The 20,808-nt window shown below is 37.9% G+C and overlaps 1 protein-coding gene across 6 annotated transcripts in view; it reads right to left on the minus strand.

Annotated features, from left to right (window-relative positions):
- The window catches only part of PRKAA1 (protein kinase AMP-activated catalytic subunit alpha 1), a 46,397-nt gene that overhangs the window by 12,034 nt on the left and 13,555 nt on the right, over positions 1-20,808 (minus strand). For 3 of the 6 annotated variants that reach the window (XM_022598578.3, XM_022598586.3, XM_022598594.3), the window contains 3 exons: positions 6,516-6,657; positions 4,754-4,847; positions 597-741 (listed from right to left, as the gene is read on the minus strand). In XM_022598578.3, the coding sequence (XP_022454286.1) occupies positions 597-741; positions 4,754-4,847; positions 6,516-6,657 (381 nt within the window). Of the gene's footprint in view, positions 1-596; positions 742-2,529; positions 3,527-3,738; positions 3,784-4,753; positions 4,848-6,515; positions 6,658-20,808 lie in introns of those variants that run through there. The other 3 variants (XM_089908809.1, XM_089908808.1, XM_089908807.1) reach the window with 3 other exon arrangements.

Below are 20,808 nucleotides of genomic sequence, written 5' to 3' on the forward strand. Positions count from 1 at the left end.
CTCCTCTGATTTGAAATGAAACTAAAAAAAGAGACTTGTAGATATTCATTTTTATCTTAGGTTTAATAATGTCAGTGGCAATTTATATAAGAAATAAAGGAAAAATAAATTCATTAAATTTTCCTCAAGCTGAAACTATGCTTTTCTATTTAAAATATTTTACTTTCTTTTTCTAAAAATAATTTTGTTCATATGGTTTGCCTTCTGGCTTTCAAAGTTTGAATAACTCCAGCCCAGTCTCTTTCCTCTTGCTCCATAACTTGATCAGAAGAACACACTGGAAACAGTGTGTTCTATTGATAACACTATTTAGCAAATAGTTAAATAATGGTCCTTCACAAATAATGGTCTCTTTTCAAGTGATGTCGCTAATGCTGCCAATTTAAATTGTTTGCCTATGTCATAAAAGTCAATTTTAAAGACATAAAGCTAAGAGAATTCCTTATTTTTACTCCTTTTTGTAGCTCATATACAAATGGTGAGGATATGCTACTTTGGGATACTCAGTCTATTATATAAAAGCAAAAGTTATCTGAAGAATCCTACTGATGTTTGTTAAACATAATGAATATATGAAACTATAAAAATATCCTTACCAAAATCAGCAATCTTTGCATTCATGTGTGCATCAAGCAGGACATTTTCAGGTTTCAAATCTCTGTGGACCACCATATGCCTGTGACAATAATCCACACCAGAAAGGATTTGTTGGAACAGACGCCGACTTTCTTTTTCATCCAGCTAAGAAAAGTAGAGAGGCAACTTAAACGTGTGTCTTTCAAAAGAAATTATTCTACCTATAATTTTCCAACCTATAAAACTGTGAAAATGCAAGAAACCTTCCAAATGAACCTCACTCATGAGATACTTTTGAAACGGGGAGGAGATATAGGCAGCATAAAACGGAAATGCTAGGAGGGTCTTAGAACCCAAATCAGTAACTCAACTTCCTAATATTATCACTCTCTTGACTATAATAACTTTTTTCACCTAATCTCATGCACTATTTCAAATAATTTCAATTTCTACCTGAAAGTAGGCATGTTTTCTCCTGTAAATTACAAATATTTAATCCTTGATTCCTTTAACAAATATTTATTGAATACCTTCAATGTGCCATGCACGGTTTTAGACACTCAAGATACAGCAATGAATTAAAAAAAGGCCCTAATCTAGTTAAAGAAAATAGACAATAAACATATAAATATCAAATATAAGGAGTAAGAGTGTTTTGAAGAAAAACAAAGGAGGATAAGGGCACAAAGAGTTACGCTGGGGTGGGGAATACTGTTGTGGACTATATGAGAAAGCAACATTTAAGCAGTGTTAATGAATTAGCAAGCAACCATGTTATCATATCTCCTGAAATAAAAGATGTTTTAATTTTAACAAAAGAAAAACCTTAATTCATTTGTTTTATAAAATATAACAGCATTTATCTTTACTATGCTTACTGAAAAATTACATCTTATGCTGTAATTACATTTTAAAAAATATTCTTTAAAAACTTCTCTGTCCATTTATCTATATTTTATTATTTTATGATGTTTTTTCCATAAATGAAAGCCATTACTTGGGTATGCCTGCTCCCAAGAAGTCATATTTCATAAATAAGCTATTAATTCTCTAGGCAAAGGACTCTAATATGCAATTCTCTACCACAGGTCACAAATTAGCATTCTAAAACCAGGTTCCTACACCTTTAATGGTATGGATAATCTGGAATATGAACCAGTAATTTCTTTTGAAAGCAAAACTAAAACTATCAAAGCACTCAGAGATGCCCTTCCTCTAGAGAAAGTAATAATGCATTAGCAATCTAATACCTTTATTTCTAGAATATAGGTTCATTTTTTAATACGACTTCATATCAAATACACTAAATGAAAAAAAGAATGTGTTCTAAATGTGAAAGAGAAGAAAATTTCATTGATAAAGCAAAATACAAGAGGTAAAATAACTAGATAGGCTACAAAAATGAAAATTATACTCTATTAATAATAAATAGAGTACAAAGGATCAAGGAGGGGAAGTCTACAAAGAAAGATTAGAAAAGTCAAAGCATATTTCCATTTAAGCATGGCAGATGGAACTTTGTACTCCACTCCTTGAAACATCACTAAGATGACAGCATATAAAGACAAAAGAGCAAGAGAACAGACAGCAGTAATCAAGGAGTCACTAAGCTAGAGAGTAGATGAACAGTGATGAAGACTTGGCCGACCACAAAAAGCTGAAATCTAATAAGCCTTTAGGGGTGGAAATCAATGATAAACTCATCTGCATGCAGACTCCTGGGAGGGCTTAGATATTGGAAGTGTTGGGAATTTCTGAAGGTAGAAGTGAGAAGTGGACTGAAAACAGGACAACTGATGGAAGAAAGAAGTTTTAAGCTCACCCTTACTGGGGAATAAGACCCACGATTTACTCTTTAATAAGGCTGAACCAGCTCTGTTCTCAAGGACACCAGAGTAGGAATGAGGCACCAGAAGGAAAACATGGAGATAAAATGAAAGTCAACATACTAACCAGTAAGGCTTGCGGGCCTTTCCCCATTTAGCTCGCAGAGCACTGGCAGCTAAGCTAACACGCTCAAGGAAACTGGAAGGTTTCTTGTGGAGCAACTTTCTGATCCAAGGAAAAATATTTGTAATTGTTAACATTTGGTGTTTCCTAGTAAAACAAACAGGTCCGTACCTATTCAACCTATGGGAAGGCCCACCAATTAATAAGTTCCATCCTCATGAGCTTGGCATTTAGAATTTCACTCTCAAATATGAGTGGACAACCCAGAATCACCAGGTATCTGAGCAAGGGTCATGCACAAAAGACAAAGACCAATAAAATGAATAGGAAAAAAACAGGGAGCAGGGAACAGAGAAGGTACAGAAGCAATCCAGGGAAGAGAAGAAGAAAAAAATTTTAAACTAATTGTCATCCTCAGACAGATACATTTATTATCTCAGTGGAACAACAACAACAAAAATAGGCTATTTAAAGAAAGACAACTGGCTTCCCTGGTGGTGCAGTGGTTGAGAGTCCGCCTGTCGATGCAGGGGACACAGGTTCGTGCCCCGGTCCAGGGAGATCCCATGTGCCGCGGAGCGGCTGGGCCCGTGATCCATGGCCACTGAGCCTGCACGTCCGGAGCCTGTGCTCCGCAACGGGAGAGGCCACAGTAGTGAGAGGCCCACGTACCGCAAAAAAAACAAAACAAAACAGCTGGAATTTTAATATGCAACAGATAAAATTGAGGAAAATCCCCATAATGTAAAGCAAAATGATTAAGACATGAAAAACAAAAGATAAGAAAGCAAGATGCCAATTCAATTTGTGTCTGTTTCCGTTTTTCTAGGCAGGATATTTGTGCGGGATTGTGGGGGCAGGGAGTAGGGAGTGAAAAGACAAGTGGAATACCTGAAATTGAAATGAACCATGTTAAGAAATGGTAAAATCAAAATTAATTTGGTTAATGATTTTGATGAAAGTAAAGATATGCTACATAGAACAAATGAGTGAATGATATAAAGAATGTTAGATTGGGAGGGAAAAAAATTGGCTTCTCAGTGCTTGACATGGCTCTTCCAGAAAGAGGTTTTTGTATACCACATACCCTGGGTGTAAGAAAAAGTATGCGCAGGGGTCAATGTTCAGTTTTTGTATCTGTAACTTAAGACACTGTTCAAAATGTCTTCTAAAGTTCCTTCCAACTCTAAATTCCTTAAGTCTAATTCCTACCTCCTTCATGGAGCCTGTTCTTACTATTCCAGATACATCAGATTTCTGAAACCAAAAAATGAATGCAATTTAAATGTGACTAGGGTTGACTAGCAAGGCCTAGATCTTTAAGTATTTAATAATATATTTTTTAAGGATTACATACATAATTTAAGATATATATTAAAAGTATTTGTATGCCCCAGAAGCAAAGTCTGAAGATCGTGAGTTCTGGAGTCTCAATCCAATTCTGTCATTAATAAATTATGTGACCTTGAGCATATATATAAACTGTGAGTCTCAGACTTCCCTGGTGGTCCAGTGGTTAAGACTCTGCGCTTCCAATGCAGCGGGCACAGGTTCGATCCCTGGTCAGGGAACTAAGATCCCACGTGCCACAGAGTATGACCAAAATATAAAAAGTAAATAAATAAAAATAAACTATGACGGACTTCCCTGGTGGAGCAGTGGTTAAGAATCCACCTGCCAATGCAGGGTACATGGGTCCAATCCCTGGTCCAGGAAGATCCCACATGCCACGGGGCAGCTAAGCCCGTGCACCACAACTACTGAGCCTGTGCTCTAGAGCCCACGAGCCACAACTACTGAGCCCGCGTGTCACAACTACAGAAGCCCATACACCTAGAACCCATGCTCTGCAACAAGAGGAGCCACCGCAATGAGAAGCCCACGCACACAACGAAGGGTAGCCCCTGTTCGCTGCAACTAGAGAAAGCCCACGCGCAGCAATGAAGACCCAATTCAGCCAAAAGTAAATAAATAAATTAAATTAATTTTTAAAAAAATAAATAAATAAACTGTGACTCTTGGTTTCCATATCTGTGTAAGTAGGCTAAGGAGATAATCTTTAAGATGCTTCTTAGCTCTAAATAGTCTATGATTCTAGGCAAATACAAGACCAAGGGAGCTGGTTATAAAATAGACCTCTTAACAGAATTGCTTTCTGCTATTTTGATGCTAGTAAGGGATCAGGGGTATTACAAAATATACACAGGATTAAATCAGAACTGCTTACCCTTCCGTTTTTACAGATATAATCAAATAGCTCTCCTCCTGAGACATATTCCATCACCATGAAAATATCAGATGGTGTACTGATGACCTGGTACCTGGTGAGAGAAAACATTATCTACCAGTATTAAAACATGTATATTCATTCATTCAGTAAGTGTTTACTAAGCACCTATAATACACCAGGCACTGTGCTAGACGCTGGGAAAACTGCAGGGAACAAAACAAATTCTCTGCTCTCGTGGAGTTTATTTTCCAGAAGCCAAGAAACAGACACTAAATAAAAAACAGTATCTCAGGTGGTGGAACATGCTATGAAGAGAATCAAAGCAAAACTAAGGGAAATCTTTCATACAGGGTATTCAAGGAAGGCCTCTCTGATAAAGTAACATTTAAGCAGAGCCTAATGGAAATCAGGGAACAAACTATGCCATTATCTAGGAAGAAGGTGAACCAGGCAGAGGAACAGCAAGTGCAAAGGCCCCCAGGGGGAAACCTGCCTGGCGCATTTGAGCAATGGTAGGAAGACTAGAGCAGAGTGAGCTGGGAGAGAGAAACAGGATGTGGGGTCAAAGAGGTAACTGGACAGCAGAGGACACAGAACCTTAAAAGTCATGATGAGGCTTTGGCTTTTACTCTATAGGAGAAAGAAAGCTATTGAAGGTTTTAAGCAAAGCAGTCACATGATCTGGCCAAGTAAAAGGGTAACTTTAATTGATGGCAGCAATGTGAAGAACTGACTGGGCAGTAGGGTGGCTACTGCAGTAGTCCATGAGAAAGATGAAGGGGGCCCACACTGGGTTGATGATAATGAAGGAACTACAATGAGATCTTAGTTTTTGAAGGAAGGGATGGAATGGAGGTTGGGAAGTGAGAGAAATAGGAAAGTTAAGGATAGTTCCTAAGTTTCTGCCCTGAGGAACTGATACTAACTGAGATGGTGAAAAGACCAGGAAGACCAGCACCAGAAGGTAATAAAGGGTTCAGTTTGGGCGAGATCGAGTTTCACATGCCTCATGGTCACCCAAATGGAGATGTAAAATAGGCAGTGTGCATATTCAGGGAACAGGTTTCAAAGCAGGAGATGTATATTAAGGGCTGTCAGCATAAGGATGGTATTTAAAACCATGGCACCTCAACACATGAGAAGAGGTGAGAGTGAAACAAATTTTGTGTCACCAGTTCAATACAAAAGCCTAAATGGTTTTAATTTATAGCCTGCATAATAAAGCTGAGTAGTAAATAACTTAACTGTAGATCCTACAATTGTCAGCTGTAAAACAATGGTAATATTACTGCCTTTTGCAATTTGGATTCCTGAAATTCTATTATTTGGATTTGGATTCCTGAAAATCTATGATTTGTTACTTGTTTTATCAGATATAAGCAGTGTGGGGGAGTGGAGACCCTACTTTATGGTCTCTAGTGAGGCTAGCTGATATCATGTGGAAATTTGGAGGGCAGGAGTTTTTACTAGCAAATCATTGTTGGTTCTACAGCAATAGGGGCACTGAAAGTTATCTATCAGAACGGCATCAGTCCCGAAAATGAGAAAAATAACATCTGATCATCACAAGGGCAAAATGTGAACTTAGGCTTAAGTGACCATGAATGGGGTTAGATAAATACATGAACAGGAAGAAATCTGAAAACCCTCAGGAACAGACCAAAGCAATGTCACTCATCTTTCTCACTTGTCAGATTAAGAAGGTTAACAAAAATGATGAAAAAATGATATGACTATATTTAATACAATCAGATCTTACAGTTTAATTATATGAGGATGCCTGAAAAGCTTGAGGTTCTGAATTTCTCTGCGGATTTTTCCTACTACATCAAGGCTTCGAATCTTCTGTCGATTGAGTATCTTCACAGCAACTTTATGCCCAGTCAATTCATGTTTGCCAACTGTAGGAGAAATAATTTTAATAAATTAGCGCCAGGTTTGATTAATAACATATTTAGAACTATTCTAAGAGTAGTAATCTTAGCATTCTCCAAATGTACTTGCGCAGTTCCAAGTTCTTTTTTTCTTTTTTAATTTTTAACTGGTGTATGGCTGCTTTACGATGTTGTGCTAGTTTCTGCTGTACATTAAAGTGAATCAGCTAGAGGTATACATATATCCCCTGTTTTTGCATTTCCTTCCCATTTAGGTCACCACAGAACATTAAGTACTATTCCCTGTGCTATACAGTAGCTTCTCATCAGTTATCTATTTTATACATAGTAGTGAATATATGTCAAGTTCCTTTCAATTCTGCCTGATTTACCCCTGAACGTTTAGATGTTTAAAGCTGGAAGGCTAAGGGAGAGAGAAAGAAAGAAACTTCTTTTTGCTATCTATCTATCTATCTATCTATCTATCTATCTATTTATTTATTTATTTATTTATGGCTGTGCAGGGTCTTTGTAGCTGCGTGTGGGCTTTTCTCCAGTTGCAGCTTTGCGGTGCGCGGGCTTCTCATTGCCGTGGCTTCTCTTGTTGCGGAGCACGGGCTCTAGGCACGCGGGCTTTAGTAGTTGTGGCTCATGGGCTCTAGAGCGCAGGCTCAGTAGCTGGGGCACATGGGCTTAGTTGCTCTGCAGCATGTGGGATCTTCCCGGACCAGGGCTCAAACCCGTGTCCCCTGCGTTGGCAGGCAGGTTCTTAACCACTGCGCCACGTGGGAAGCCCTCTCTACCTTTTTGTACTTTTAAATTCTCTCAATTTACTTTTCATTTTTTAAACTATCACACATACAAATTGAACTTGTTTCTTTTGTTGTGCGGTTCTATGGATTTTAAGGCATGTAGAAATTGGTGTAATCACCATTATAATCAGATACAGAACAGTTGCATCATACCAAAAACCACCCTCATGTTAGACACACTTTCTCTATAATCTCTTGAACCTTTAAAATTTAGGTTCATGAGCATGTAATTTCTGTTTTGAAAAATAAGAAAAAAATTTTAAGTGATTACCTTTCAATTTTGAATGCTATATCCAGATAATAAATGGTTATAATAGAATTTAGACATTTTTTAACAGAGACAAAGTCTCCAAAAATTTAGCTTCTAAACACGCTTTCTTAAGGACCTAGTGGAGAATTAATATTCCATCAAAATCAGGAAAGAAACCAAGATGGTAAGAGGGCAGACAGCAGAAGCAAGAACCACAATTCTCCAGCCTGTGGAAGGAAAACCACATTCACAGAGAGACAGACAAAATGAAAAGGCAGAGGGCTTTGTACAAGATGAAAGAACAAGATAAAACCCCAGAAAAACAATAAAGTGGAGATAGACAACTTTCCAGAAAAAGAATTCCGAATAATGATAGTGAAAATGATCCAGGACCTCGGAAAAAGAATGGAGGCAAAGATCGAGAAGATGCAAGAAATGTTTAACAAAGACGTAGAAGAATTAAAGAGCAAACACCTAGAAGAATTAAAGAACAAACAAAAAGAGATGAACAATACAATAACTGAAATGAAAAATACACTAGAAGGAATCAATAGCAGAATAACTGAGGCAGAAGAACGGATAAATGACCTGGAGGACAGAATGGTGGAATTCACTGCTGAGGAACAGAATACAGAAAAAAGAATGAAAAGAAATGAAGACAGCCTAAAAGACCTCTGGGACAACATTAAACACAACAACATTCGCATTATAGGGGTCCCAGAAGGAGAAGAAACAGAGAAAAGACCCGAGAAAATATTTGAAGAAATTACAGTCGAAAACTTCCCTAAGATAGAAAAGGAAATAGCCACCCAAGTCCAGGAAGCACAGAGAGTCCCAGGTAGGATAAACTGAAGGAGAAACACACCGAGACAAACAGTAATCAAATTGACAAAAAATAAAGACAAAGAAAAATTATTGAAAGCAACAAGGGAAAAATGACAAATAACATACAAGGGAACTTGCATAAGGTCAACAGCTGATTTCTCAGCAGAAACTCTACAGGCCAGAAGCGAGTAGCATGATATATTTAAACTGATGTAAGGGAAGAACCTATAAGCAACATTATTCTACCCCGCAAGGATCTCATTCAGATTCGACAGAGAAATCAAAAGCTTTACAGACAAGCAAAAGCTAAGAGAATTTAGCACCACCAAACCAGCTCTACAACATATGCTAAAGGAACTTCTCTAAGTGAGAAACACAAGAGAAGAAAAGGACCTACAAAAACAAACCCATAACAATTAAGAAAATGGTAATGGGAGCATACATATCGATAATTACCTTAAACGTGAAAGGAATAAATGCTCCAACCAAAAGACACAGGCTCACTGAATGGATACAAAAATAAGACCCATGGCTTCCCTGGTGACGCAGTGGTTAAGAATCCGCCTGGCAATGCAGGGGACACGGGTTCGAGCCCTAGTCCAGGAAGATCCCACATGCCACACAGCAATTAAGCCCGTGCACCACAACTACTGAGCCTGTGCTCTAGAGCTCGAGTGTCACAACTACTGAAGCCCGTGTGCCTAGAGCCCGTGCTCTGCAACAAGAGAAGCTACCGCAATGAGAAAACCATGCACAGCAAAGAAGAGGAGCCCCTGTGCACCACAACTAGAGAAAGCCTGCGCGCAGCAACAAAGACCCAATGCAGCCAAAAATAAATAAATAAAATAAATTTTAAAAACAAAAAAAACAAGACCCATATATATGCTGTCTACAAGAGACCCACTTCAAACCTAGGGACACATAGAGACTGAAAGTGAGGGGATGGAAAAACATATTCCATGCAAATGAAAATCAAAAGAAAGCTGGAGTAGCAATACTCACATGAGATAAAATAGACTTTAAAATAAAGAATGTTACAAGAGACAAAGAACGACACTACATAATGATCAAGGGATCAATCCAAGAAGAAGATATAACAATTATACATATATATGCACCCAACGTAGGAACATCTCAATACATAAAGCAACTGCTAACAGCTATAAAACAGGAAATTGACAGTAACACAGTAATAGTAGGGGATTTGAACACCTCACTTACACCAATGGACAGATCATCCAGACAGAAAATTAATAAGGAAACACAAGCTTTAAATGACACAACAGACCAGATAGATTTAATTGATATTTATAGGACATTCCATCGAAAAACAGCAGATTACACTTTCTTCTCAAGTGCACACAGAACACTCTCCAGGATAGATCACATCTTGGGTCAGAAATCAAGCCTTGGTAAATTTAAGAAAATTGAAATCATATCAAGCTTCTTTTCTGACCACAACACTATGAGATTATAAATCAATTACAGGGAAAAAACGTAAAAAACACAAACACATGGAGGCTAAACAATACGTTACCAAATAACCAAGAAATCACTGAAGAAATCAAAGAGGAAATCAGAAAATACCTAGAGACAAATTGCAATGAAAACACGATGATCCAAAACCTATGGGATGCAGCAAAAGCAGTTCTAAGAGGGAAGTTTATACCAATACAAGCCTACCTCAAGAAACTAGAAAAATCTCAAATAAACCATCTAACCTTACACCTAAAGGAACTAAAGAAAGAAGAACAAACAAAACCCAAAGTTAGTAGAAGGGAAAAAATCAAAAAGATCAGAGCAGAAATAAGTGAAACAGAAACAAAGAAAACAATAGCAATCAATAAAATTAAAAGCTGGTTCTTTGAGAAGATAAACAAAATTGATAAAACTTTACCCAGACTCATCAAGAAAAAGAGGGAGAGGACTCAAATCAATAAAATTAGAAATGAAAAAGGAGAAGTTACAACAGACACTGCAGAAATACAAAGCATCACAAGAGACTACTACAAGCAACTCTGTGCCAATAAAAATAGAAAACCTGGATGAAATGGACAAATTCTTAGAAAGGTATAACCTTCCAATACTGAACCAGGGAGAAATAGAAAATACAAACAGACCAATCAAAAGTAATGAAATTGAAACTGTGGTAAAAATATTCCAACAAACAAAAGTCCAGGACCAGATGGCTTCACAGGTGAATTCTACCAAACATTTAGAAAAGGAAGAGCTAACACCCATCCTTCTCAATCTCTTCCAAAAATTTGCAGAGGAAGGAACACTCCCAAAGTCCTTCTATGAGGCCACCATCACCATGATACCAAAAGCAGACAAAGATACTACAAAAAGAGAAAATTACAGACCAATATCACTGATGAACATAGATGCAAAAATCCTCAACAAAATACTAGCAAACAGAATCCAACAGTACATTAAAAGGATCATACACCATGATCAAGTGGGATTTATCCCAGGGATGCAAGGATTCTTGCAATATATGCAAATCAATCAATGTGATACACCATATTAACAAATTGAAGGAGAAAAACCATATGATCATCTCATTAGATGCAGAAAAAGATTTTGACAAAATTCAACACCATTTAGGATAAAAACTCTCCAGAAAGTGGGCATAGAGGGAACCTACCTCAACATAATAAAGGCCATATACAACAAACCCACAGCAAACATATTCTCAATGGTGAAAAACTGAAAGCATTCCCTCTAAGATCAGGAACAAGACAAGTATGTCCACTCTCACCACTATTATTCAACATAGTTTTGGAAGTCCTAGCCATGGCAATCAGAGAAGAAAAAGAAATAAAAGGAATACAAATTGGAAAAGAAGAAGTAAAACTGTCACTGTTTGCAGATGACATGATACTATACATAAAGAATACTAAAGGCTCTACCAGAAAACTACTAGAGCTAATATATGAATTTGGTAAAGTAGCAGGATACAAAATTAATGCACAGAAATCTCTTACATTCCTATACACTAACAATGAAAGATCAGAAAGAGAAATTAAGGAAACACTCCCATTCACCATTTCAACAAAAAGAATAAAATACCTAGGAATAAACCTACCTCAGGAGGTAAAAGACATGTACTCAGAAAACTATGAGACACTGATGAAAGAAATCAAAGAGAACACAATCAGATGGAGAGATATACCATGTTCTTGGACTGAAAGAATCAATATTGTGAAAATGACTATACTACCCAAAGCAGTCTATAGATACAATGCAATCCTATCAAATTACCAGTGGCATTTTTCACAGAACTAGAACAAGAAATCTTAAAATTTGTATGGAGACACAAACAGCCAAAGCAATCTTGAGAAAGAAAAATGGAGCTGGAGCAATCAGACTCCCTGACTTCAGACTATACTACAAAGCTACAGTAATCAAGACAATATGGTACTGGCACAAAAACAGAAATATAGATCAATGGAACAGGAGAGAAAACCCAGAGATAAACCTATGCACCTATGGTCAACTAATCTATGACAAAGGAGGCAAGGATATACAATGGGGAAAAGACAGTCTCTTCAATAAGTGGTGCTAGGAAAACTGGACAGCTACATGTAAAAGAATGAAATTAGAACACTCCCTAACACCATACACAAAAATAAACTCACAATGGATTACAGACCTAAATGTAAGACCGGACACTATAAAACTACTGGAGGACAACATAGGAAAAACACTTTGACATAAATCACAGCAAGATCTTTTGTGACCCACCTCCTAGAGTAATGGAAATAAAAACAAAAATAAACAGATGGGACCTAATGAAACTTAAAAGCTTTTGCAAAGCAAAGGAAACTACAGATGACAAAGAGACAGCCCTCAGAATAGGAGAAAATAGTTGCAAACGAATCAACGGACAAAGGATTAATCTCCAAAATATATAAACAGCTCATGCAGATCAATATTAAAAAAACAAATAACCCAATCAAAAAATGGGCAGAAGGGACTTCCCTGGTGGCACAGGGGTTAAGAATCCACCTGTCAATGCAGGGAACACAGGTTCGAGCCCTGGTCCAGGAGGATCCCACATGCCACGGAGCAACTAAGCCTGTGCACCACAACTACTGAGCCTGCACTCTAGAGCCTGCAAGCCACAAATACCAAAGCCCGCGTGCCACAACTACTGAGCCCACATGCCACAACTACTGAGCCCACGTGCCACAACTACTGAAGCCTGCGTGCCTAGAGCCCATGCTCCCCAACAAGGGAAGCCACCATAATAAGAAGCCCGCACACTGCAGTGAAGAGTAGCCCCCACTCAACACAGTTAGAGGAAGCTCGCACGCAGCAACAAAGACCCAACACAGCCGTAAATAAATAAATAAATACGCAGAAGACCTAAATAGACATTTCTCCAAAGAAGACATACATATGGCCAAGCAGCACATGAAAAGCTGCTCAACATCACTAATGATTAGAGAAATGCAAATCAAAACTACAATGAGGTATCACCTCACACCATTTAGAATGGGCATCATCAGAATATCTATGAACAACAAATGCTGGAGAGGGTGTGGAGAAAAGGAAACCCTCTTGCACTGTTGGTGGGAATGTAAATTGATACAGCCACTATGGATAACAGTATGGAGGTTCCTTAAAAAACTAAAAATAGAATTACCATATGACCCAGGCAATCCGACTACTGGGCATATACCCAGAGAAAACCATAATTCAAAAAGACATATGCACCCCAATGTTCATTGCAGCACTATTTACAACAGCCAGGTCATGGAAGCAACCTAAATGTCCATCGACAGACGAATGGATAAAGAAGATGTGGTACATATATACAATGGAATATTACTCAGCCATAAAAAGGAACGAAATTGAGTCATTTGTAGAGACGTGTATAGATCTAGAGACTGTCTTACACAGTGAAGTAAGTCAGAAAGAGAAAAACAAATATCATATATTAACGCATATATGTGGAACCTAGAAAAATGGTACAGATGAACTGGTTTGCAGGGCAGAAATTGAGACACAGATGTAGAGAACAAACTTATGGCTACCAAGGGGGGAAAGTAGTGGGGAGGGGGTGGTGTGATGAATTGCGAGATTGGGATTGACATGTATACACTAATATGTATAAAGTGGATAACTAATAAGAACCTGCTGTATAAAAAATAAAATAAAATTCAAAAATTCAAAAAGAAAATTAAAAATAAAAAAATTTTTCTTTAAATAATAAATAAATAAAAAGAAACCAAGATGGTATTCAGTAAGAAGGGATCCAATATAGGAGAAAAAGAAGAGAATCCCCAGTAAGGTAATGAAGCAAAGTCATAGGTAACAGCTGTGTAGAAGGCTGGAAGGCAACAAATCCAGACAGAAATGTTGCAGAGGATCCAGGACGGTTATTTCTAGGGAGAAAAAAGAATAGACAGATAAATTATCTGACAGGTTTGAAAGTACGTAATGTTACATTGAGAAAGATCTTACAGAAGCATTTGAAGATGTGGAGAATTTAGCCTTAGGTTAGAAGAAAACTAAGCAAATGAAAAAGTGAGGTAAATTAATAACTCCAGGAAAAATGAAAAGTTCTATAAGTAAATATAGTCATAGTATTGGCTTAGCAGATAGTTTTTACACAGTCACAATTACGAAAACACCAAATATGGATTTTTTTTAAAGTGTGACATAATTATATTAGGAGAATGAGGGTGTAGAGGAAAAGGTACAAAAGAACTAAAATCTTTGACCTGGAGGTTATTATGCTTAGTGAAGTAAGTCAGACAGACAGTCTCCTCAGCAAGTGGTGTTGGGAAAGCCAGACAGCTTCATGTAAATCAATGAAGTTCAAACACTCCCTCACACCATACACAAAAGTAAACTCTAAATGGCTTAAAGACTTAAATACAAGACATAATACCATAAAACTCCCTAGCAGAGAACATAGGCAAAATATTCTTTGACATAAATCATGGCAATATATTCTTAGATCAGCCCAAGGCAAAAGAAATAAAAGCAAAAATAAACAAATGGGACCTAATCAAACATATACACTTTTGAACAGCAAAGGAAATGAAAAGACAACCTAAGCACTGGGAGAAAATATCTTCAAATGATGAGACCAATAAGGGCTTAATTTCCAAACTATACAAACAGCTCTCTCAATATCAAAAATATAAACAAGCCTATATATATATATATATATATATATATATATATATATATATATATATATATATAAACAAGCCAATCAAACAATGGCAGAAGACCTAAATAGAAATTTCTCCAAAGAAGACACAGATGGCCAATAGGCACATGAAAAGATGTTCAACATCTCTAATTATTAGAGAAATGCAATTCAAAACTGCAATGAGGTATCACCTCACATCGGTCAGAATGGCCATCATCAAAACATCTACAAATAATAAATGCAGGAGAGGGTGTGGAGAAAAGGGAACCCTCTTACACTGCTAGTGGGACTGTAGATCAGTGCAGCCACCATGGAAAACAGTAGGAGGGTCCTAAAACAACTAAAAATTGAACTACCGTATGATCCAGCAATCCCACTCCTAGGCATATATCCAGAAAAGATGAAAACTCTAATTCAAAAAGATACATGCAGACTTCCCTGGTGGCACAGTGGTTAAGAATCCGCCTGCCAATGTAGGAGACACAGGTTCGAGCCCTGGTCCGGGAAGATCCCACATGCCGCAGAGCAGCTAAGCCCATGCGCCACAACTACTGAAACCCACACGCCTAGAGCCCATGCTCCGCAACAACAGAAGCCACCACAATGAGAAGCCTGCGCACCGCAATGAAGAGTAGCCCCTGCTCGCTGCAACTAAAGAAAGCCCACACACAGCAACAAAGGCCCAACGCAGCCAAAAATAAATAAATAAATTTATTTTTTTTAAAAAAAAGCATAAGAGGAGAAAGGCAAGTTCCTCCTAAGATGACACTTCCCAAAAGGCCAGAAAAAATTTTAAAAAAGAAGAAAAGATACATGCACCCCAACGTTCATGGCAGCACTATTTACAATAGCCAAGACATGGAAGCAAGCTAAGTGTCCATCAACAGATGAATGGATAAAGAAGATGTGATACACACACACACACACACACACACACACACACACACACACACGAACATTACTCAGCCATAAAAAAGAATAAAATAATGCCATCTGCAGCAACATGGATGGACTTAGAGATTATCATATTGAATGAAGTCAGACAGAGAAAGACAAATATTATACGATATCACTTGTATGTGGAATCGAAAAATAATAAAAATGAACTTTTTTAAAAAACAGAAACAGATTCACAGACATAGAAAACAAACTTATGGTTACCCAAGGGGAAAGGATGGGAAGGGATAAATTAGGAGTATGGGATTAACAGACACCACTATATATAAAATAGATAAACAACAAGGATTTACTGTACAGCACAGGGAACTATACTCAATATCTTATAATAACTTACAATGGAAAAGAATCTGAAAAAGAATATATGTATATATATATATATGTATATCCACAACACTTTGCTATATGCCTAAAACTAACACAGTATTGTAAATCAAGTATACTTCAATAAAATTTTTTTTTTAATTTTAATAAAATAAAACTAGTGAATATAACAAAAAAGAAACAAACTCACAGATAAAGAGAACAAACCAGTGGTTACCAGTGAGGAGAGGGAATTGGGTAAGGGCAAGATAGGGATAGGGGATAAAGAGGTACAAACGACTATGCATAAAATAAATAAGCTACAAGGGTATGTTATACAGCACAGAGAATATGACCAATATTTTATAATAACTATAAATGAAGTATAATCTATAAAAATTTTGAATCACTATGTTGTACATTGGAAACTAATATAATACTGTAAATCAACTATACCTCAATATAAAAACTAAAATCCTCATCAACCATAATAAGAATTTAACAAAAAGTCTGTCAACAAGAATTAAGATAACTTTTATGCATGCATTATCAATTAGAAATGTGGAAGTTTTAAAAAAACAGGGCTTCCCTGGTGGCACAGTGGTTAAGAATCCACCTGCCAATGCAGGGGACACGGGTTCGAGACCTCGTCCAGGAAGATCCCACATGCCGTGGAGCAACAAAGCCTGTGCGCCACAACTACTAAGCCTGTGCTCTACCGCCCGCGAGCCACAACTACTGAGCCCACATGCTACAACTACTGAAACCTGCGTGCCTAGAGCCCGTGCTCTGCAACAAGAGAAGCCATCACACTGCAATGAAGAGTAGCCCGTGCTCGCCGCAACTAGAGAAAGCCCGTGCACAGCAATGGAGACCCAATGCAGCCAAAAATAAAATAAATTAAATAAGTTAAATTAAAATAAAATAAAATAAATAAAAAATTTAAAAAAATTTTAAAAAGATAAATACAAGAAGAAACAGCTAAGAGTTGAAAGTGGGGGTAGGAAATTGTTTTATAAATAGACCTCTTAGCACTATTTGACATTTTAACATATACATGTATTACTTTTCAAAAAAAATTTTTTTTTCAATTTTAAATAAGTGATTTAGAGTTTTCGTTTTTCAGGAAGAAAATGTTCTCTTCTAAATTAGAACATAGTTTGTAAGACCAATATCAAAGAGCTTTCCCTGGCAATCTTCATAATTACCAGCTGAAAATCAAGGGTAATGATAACAAGAAATCCTTCATGAGCTGAATTGTGTCTCTCCCCAAATTCATATGTTGAAGTCCTAATCCCTAGTACCTCAGAATGTGATAGTATTTGGAAATAAGGCCTTTAAAGAGATGACTAAGTTAAAATGAAACAGTTGGGGTAGGTCCTGATCCAACCTGACAAGTGTGCCTTTAGGAGGAAATATGGATACACAGAGAAACAGCAGAGGTACACACAGGAAACCATGTGAGGACAGTGAGAGAAGGCAGCCATCTGCATGCTAAGGAGAGAGGCCTCAGAAGAAACCAAACCTTAATCTCAGACTTTTAGCCTCTAGACTGTGAGAAAATAAATTTCTGTTGTCAAAGCCATTCGGTCTGCAATATTTTTATTATGGCAGCGCTGGCAGACTAATATAATATTTTTTACTATTTCCAAATTGAAAATTCAGCATTGATATTTTAAACTCCTTGTATTTAAAACATTATTTTAAACAAAGAATTATTCTCATTATTCCAATCTCAATAGACTTTCCTGCTTGATCTGGGACTTAGGAAGGAGCCGAGCCTGACCATCCTTTAAAAACCCCCAAGGACTAGGAGCCACTGCAGGTTTTTAATCACGGGAGGAATGAGATAATTATTTTTTCTAAAAGAAAAAAAAAGACACATTGTTTGCTCCTCACTTAATATGTGCTCTTGACGATTTAACAATAAGAAGTTTAGAATTTTAGAACTAAAGAGAACTTTACAGATCATCGGGTCCAATGGTTTTCAACAATTTAACATTTTTTTCCCCACCAACCTAACCAAGACAATGAGTGAAGGGATCTTCTGCCCCATGAAACCCCCTGCAGCTGAGAGGGGTGGACAGGGGATGGGGTGGTTCCTCATTATTTTGAATTTTTTAAGCATTTGCTACTTTGCTTAAATATTTTAGTTAATAATATTAAATTTAAGGTTAGGTTATACAGATATTTCACAATGGAAGAAAAAGTCTTTGTTAAATAAGACTCAAAGAAAAGTGTTTAAATCAGAGTCCTAACTCAGTCCCTTTCAAGAATGTAACTTACCACCTAAGTTCACCTTCCATTTTGTCCAGATCCTTTCCTTTTTTTTTTCATAATTGAGATTTTACTGGTTGTTTTGAGGATCAGCACAGACAGTTAAATTGTATACAATTCTATTTTTTCTTGGCTGTGTTGGATCTTTGCTGCTGGGCGCGGGCTTTCTCTAGTTGTGGCGAGCGGGGGCTACTCTTCTTTGCTGTGCGCAGGCTTCTCACTGCGGTGGCTCCTCTTGTTGCAGAGCATGGGGTCCAGGCGCGTGGGATTCAGTAGCTGTGGCACAGGGACTCAGCAGTTGTGGCGCACGGGCTCTAGAGTGCAGGCTCAGTAGTTGTGGTGCACAGGATTATTCGCTCCGAGGCACATGGGATCTTCCCGGACCAGGGCTTGAACCCATGTCCCCTGCATTGGCAGGCAGATTCTTAACCACTGTGCCACCAGGGAAGTTCCTAAATTGTATACATTTCTTAACATACGTACCAAAAATCTAAAAAATCATGTAGTTGTGATTCTTTTCTGAACAGTTATTCCAGTGACTTTCCAGCTTAAAATTTGGAGGCAAATTTTCCTTGACAGGGTATCAAGTACCAATATCTTCAAATACTGATATGCTGTTACATCGTAAGTCCCACTAATTCACAATGTAATATCATATACACTACATACTCAAATTGTCAATCGTTCAGAGCACATTAACAAAGTTACGAGAAGAACTGGACTACCACAACCAAAGATGTTACAGAGTACACAAATTCTGACCAGGAGAGCCAAGATCAGGGAGTGAGTGGTTTGCTTTAGGAAACAATTCAACCAAAAACAACATGGAAAAAGAAGTAATTTCATGTGTTTAAGACATTAAATGCACAACTGACTCCAAACTGCCATTTAGTATGCTTTGTATTATAGGATATAAAAGCTACCCCTCATCTGTGGAATGTTAAGCTGACACCCAAGATAATCAAAGCCTTCCATATTCAATATCCCACTATTTTCTGGTTGTACCAAAAAACAACCAGCAAATGATTTCACCTCTTAAAAAAAAAGCATTTACACTTAAAAAATGGGATAAGGTGGGATTCCCTCCTTTTTAAAACTGTTTCTAGAGCTACTAAAACACTTGCATTTACAAAATAGTTGATAAGAATATTCCTCTGGATTGTACAAGCAGGGAGACAGGGACCACTGATAGGACGGGATGTGTGATATGAATCAGAGTTGCTTCTTTCTCTCCTGCTTCATCAGAGTCTGGGCTCTTCTCATTTTTAGTTTCTCTGTTTTCTACAGGTAAGTCTTCTTTAGTCTCTTGGTTAGCCACTTCAGCCTGTTTTCCCTTTGCTCCCCTTTTCCCTTTTGTCTGCACTTTTTTGGCTGAAGATTTATCCTTTCCTGCTGCCTTTTTTGGCTTCGTTTCCACTTTTGCGGGAGCCGGTTTAACTGACAACCTCACCGATCTCCTCTCGGGCTCCTCCTCGGCGGAGCTGACCTTCCTCTTGGGCATTGTGGCGGAGGGGCGGGCATGTGCCGGGTGCCTGCGGGCCGCGGCACTCCGAGAGGCCGAGAGGCCGAGAGGCCGAGAGCCTTCGCGAAGCTGATGCTGGGACCCGCCCAGATCCTTTCTTAACTTTCACAATACTCCCACAATACAAATCTTCCCAGCACATGAGCAAATGTTCAACCGCAACATAGTCTAACCCAAAGGATTATCAGGGAATCATAAAGTAAAAGTGCCATTTTTTTTAAAAACATCTTTATTGGAGTATAATGCTTTACAATGGTGTGTTAGTTTCTGCTGTATAACAAAGTGAATCAGCTATATGTATATACATGTATCCCCATATCCCCTCCCTCTTGCGTCTCCCTCCCACCCTCCCTATCCCACCCCTCCAGGTGGTCACAAAGCACCAAGCTGATCTCCCTGTGCTATGCAGCTGCTTCCCACTATCTATCTGTTTTACATTTGGTAGTGTATATATGTCCATACCACTCTCTCACTTCGTCCCAGCTTACCCTCCCCCCTTCCCGTGTCCTCAAGTCCATTCTCTACGACTGCGTCTTTATTCCTGTCCTGCCCCTAGGTTCTTCAGAACCATTTTTTTTCTTATATTCCATGAACATGTGTTAGCATACAGTATTTGTTTTTCTCTTTCTGACTTAATTCACTCTGTATGATAGACTCTAGGTCCACCCACCTCACTACAAGTAACTCAGTTTCGTTTCTTTTTATGGCTGAGTAATATTCCATTATATATATGTGCCACATCTTCTTTATCCATTCATCTGTTTATGGACACTTAGGTTGCTTCCATATCCTGGCTACTGCAAATAGTGCTACAATGAACATTGTGGTACATGACTCTTTTTGAATTATGGTTTTCGCAGGGTATATGCCCAGTAGTGGGATTGCAGGGTGGTATGGTAGTTCTATTTTTAGTTTTTAAAGGAACCTCCATACTGTTCTCCATAGGGGCTGTATCAATTTACATTTGCAACAACAGTGCAAGAGGGTTCCCTTTTCTCCACACCCTCTCCAGCATTTACTGTTTGTAGATTTTCTCATGATGGCCATTCTGACTGGTGTG

This window comes from Delphinapterus leucas, chromosome 3 (assembly GCF_059928025.1).
Source record: "Delphinapterus leucas isolate spDelLeu-1000000601 "Yukka" chromosome 3, BTC_Dleu_Yukka2, whole genome shotgun sequence".
Lineage (NCBI taxonomy): Eukaryota > Metazoa > Chordata > Mammalia > Artiodactyla > Monodontidae > Delphinapterus > Delphinapterus leucas.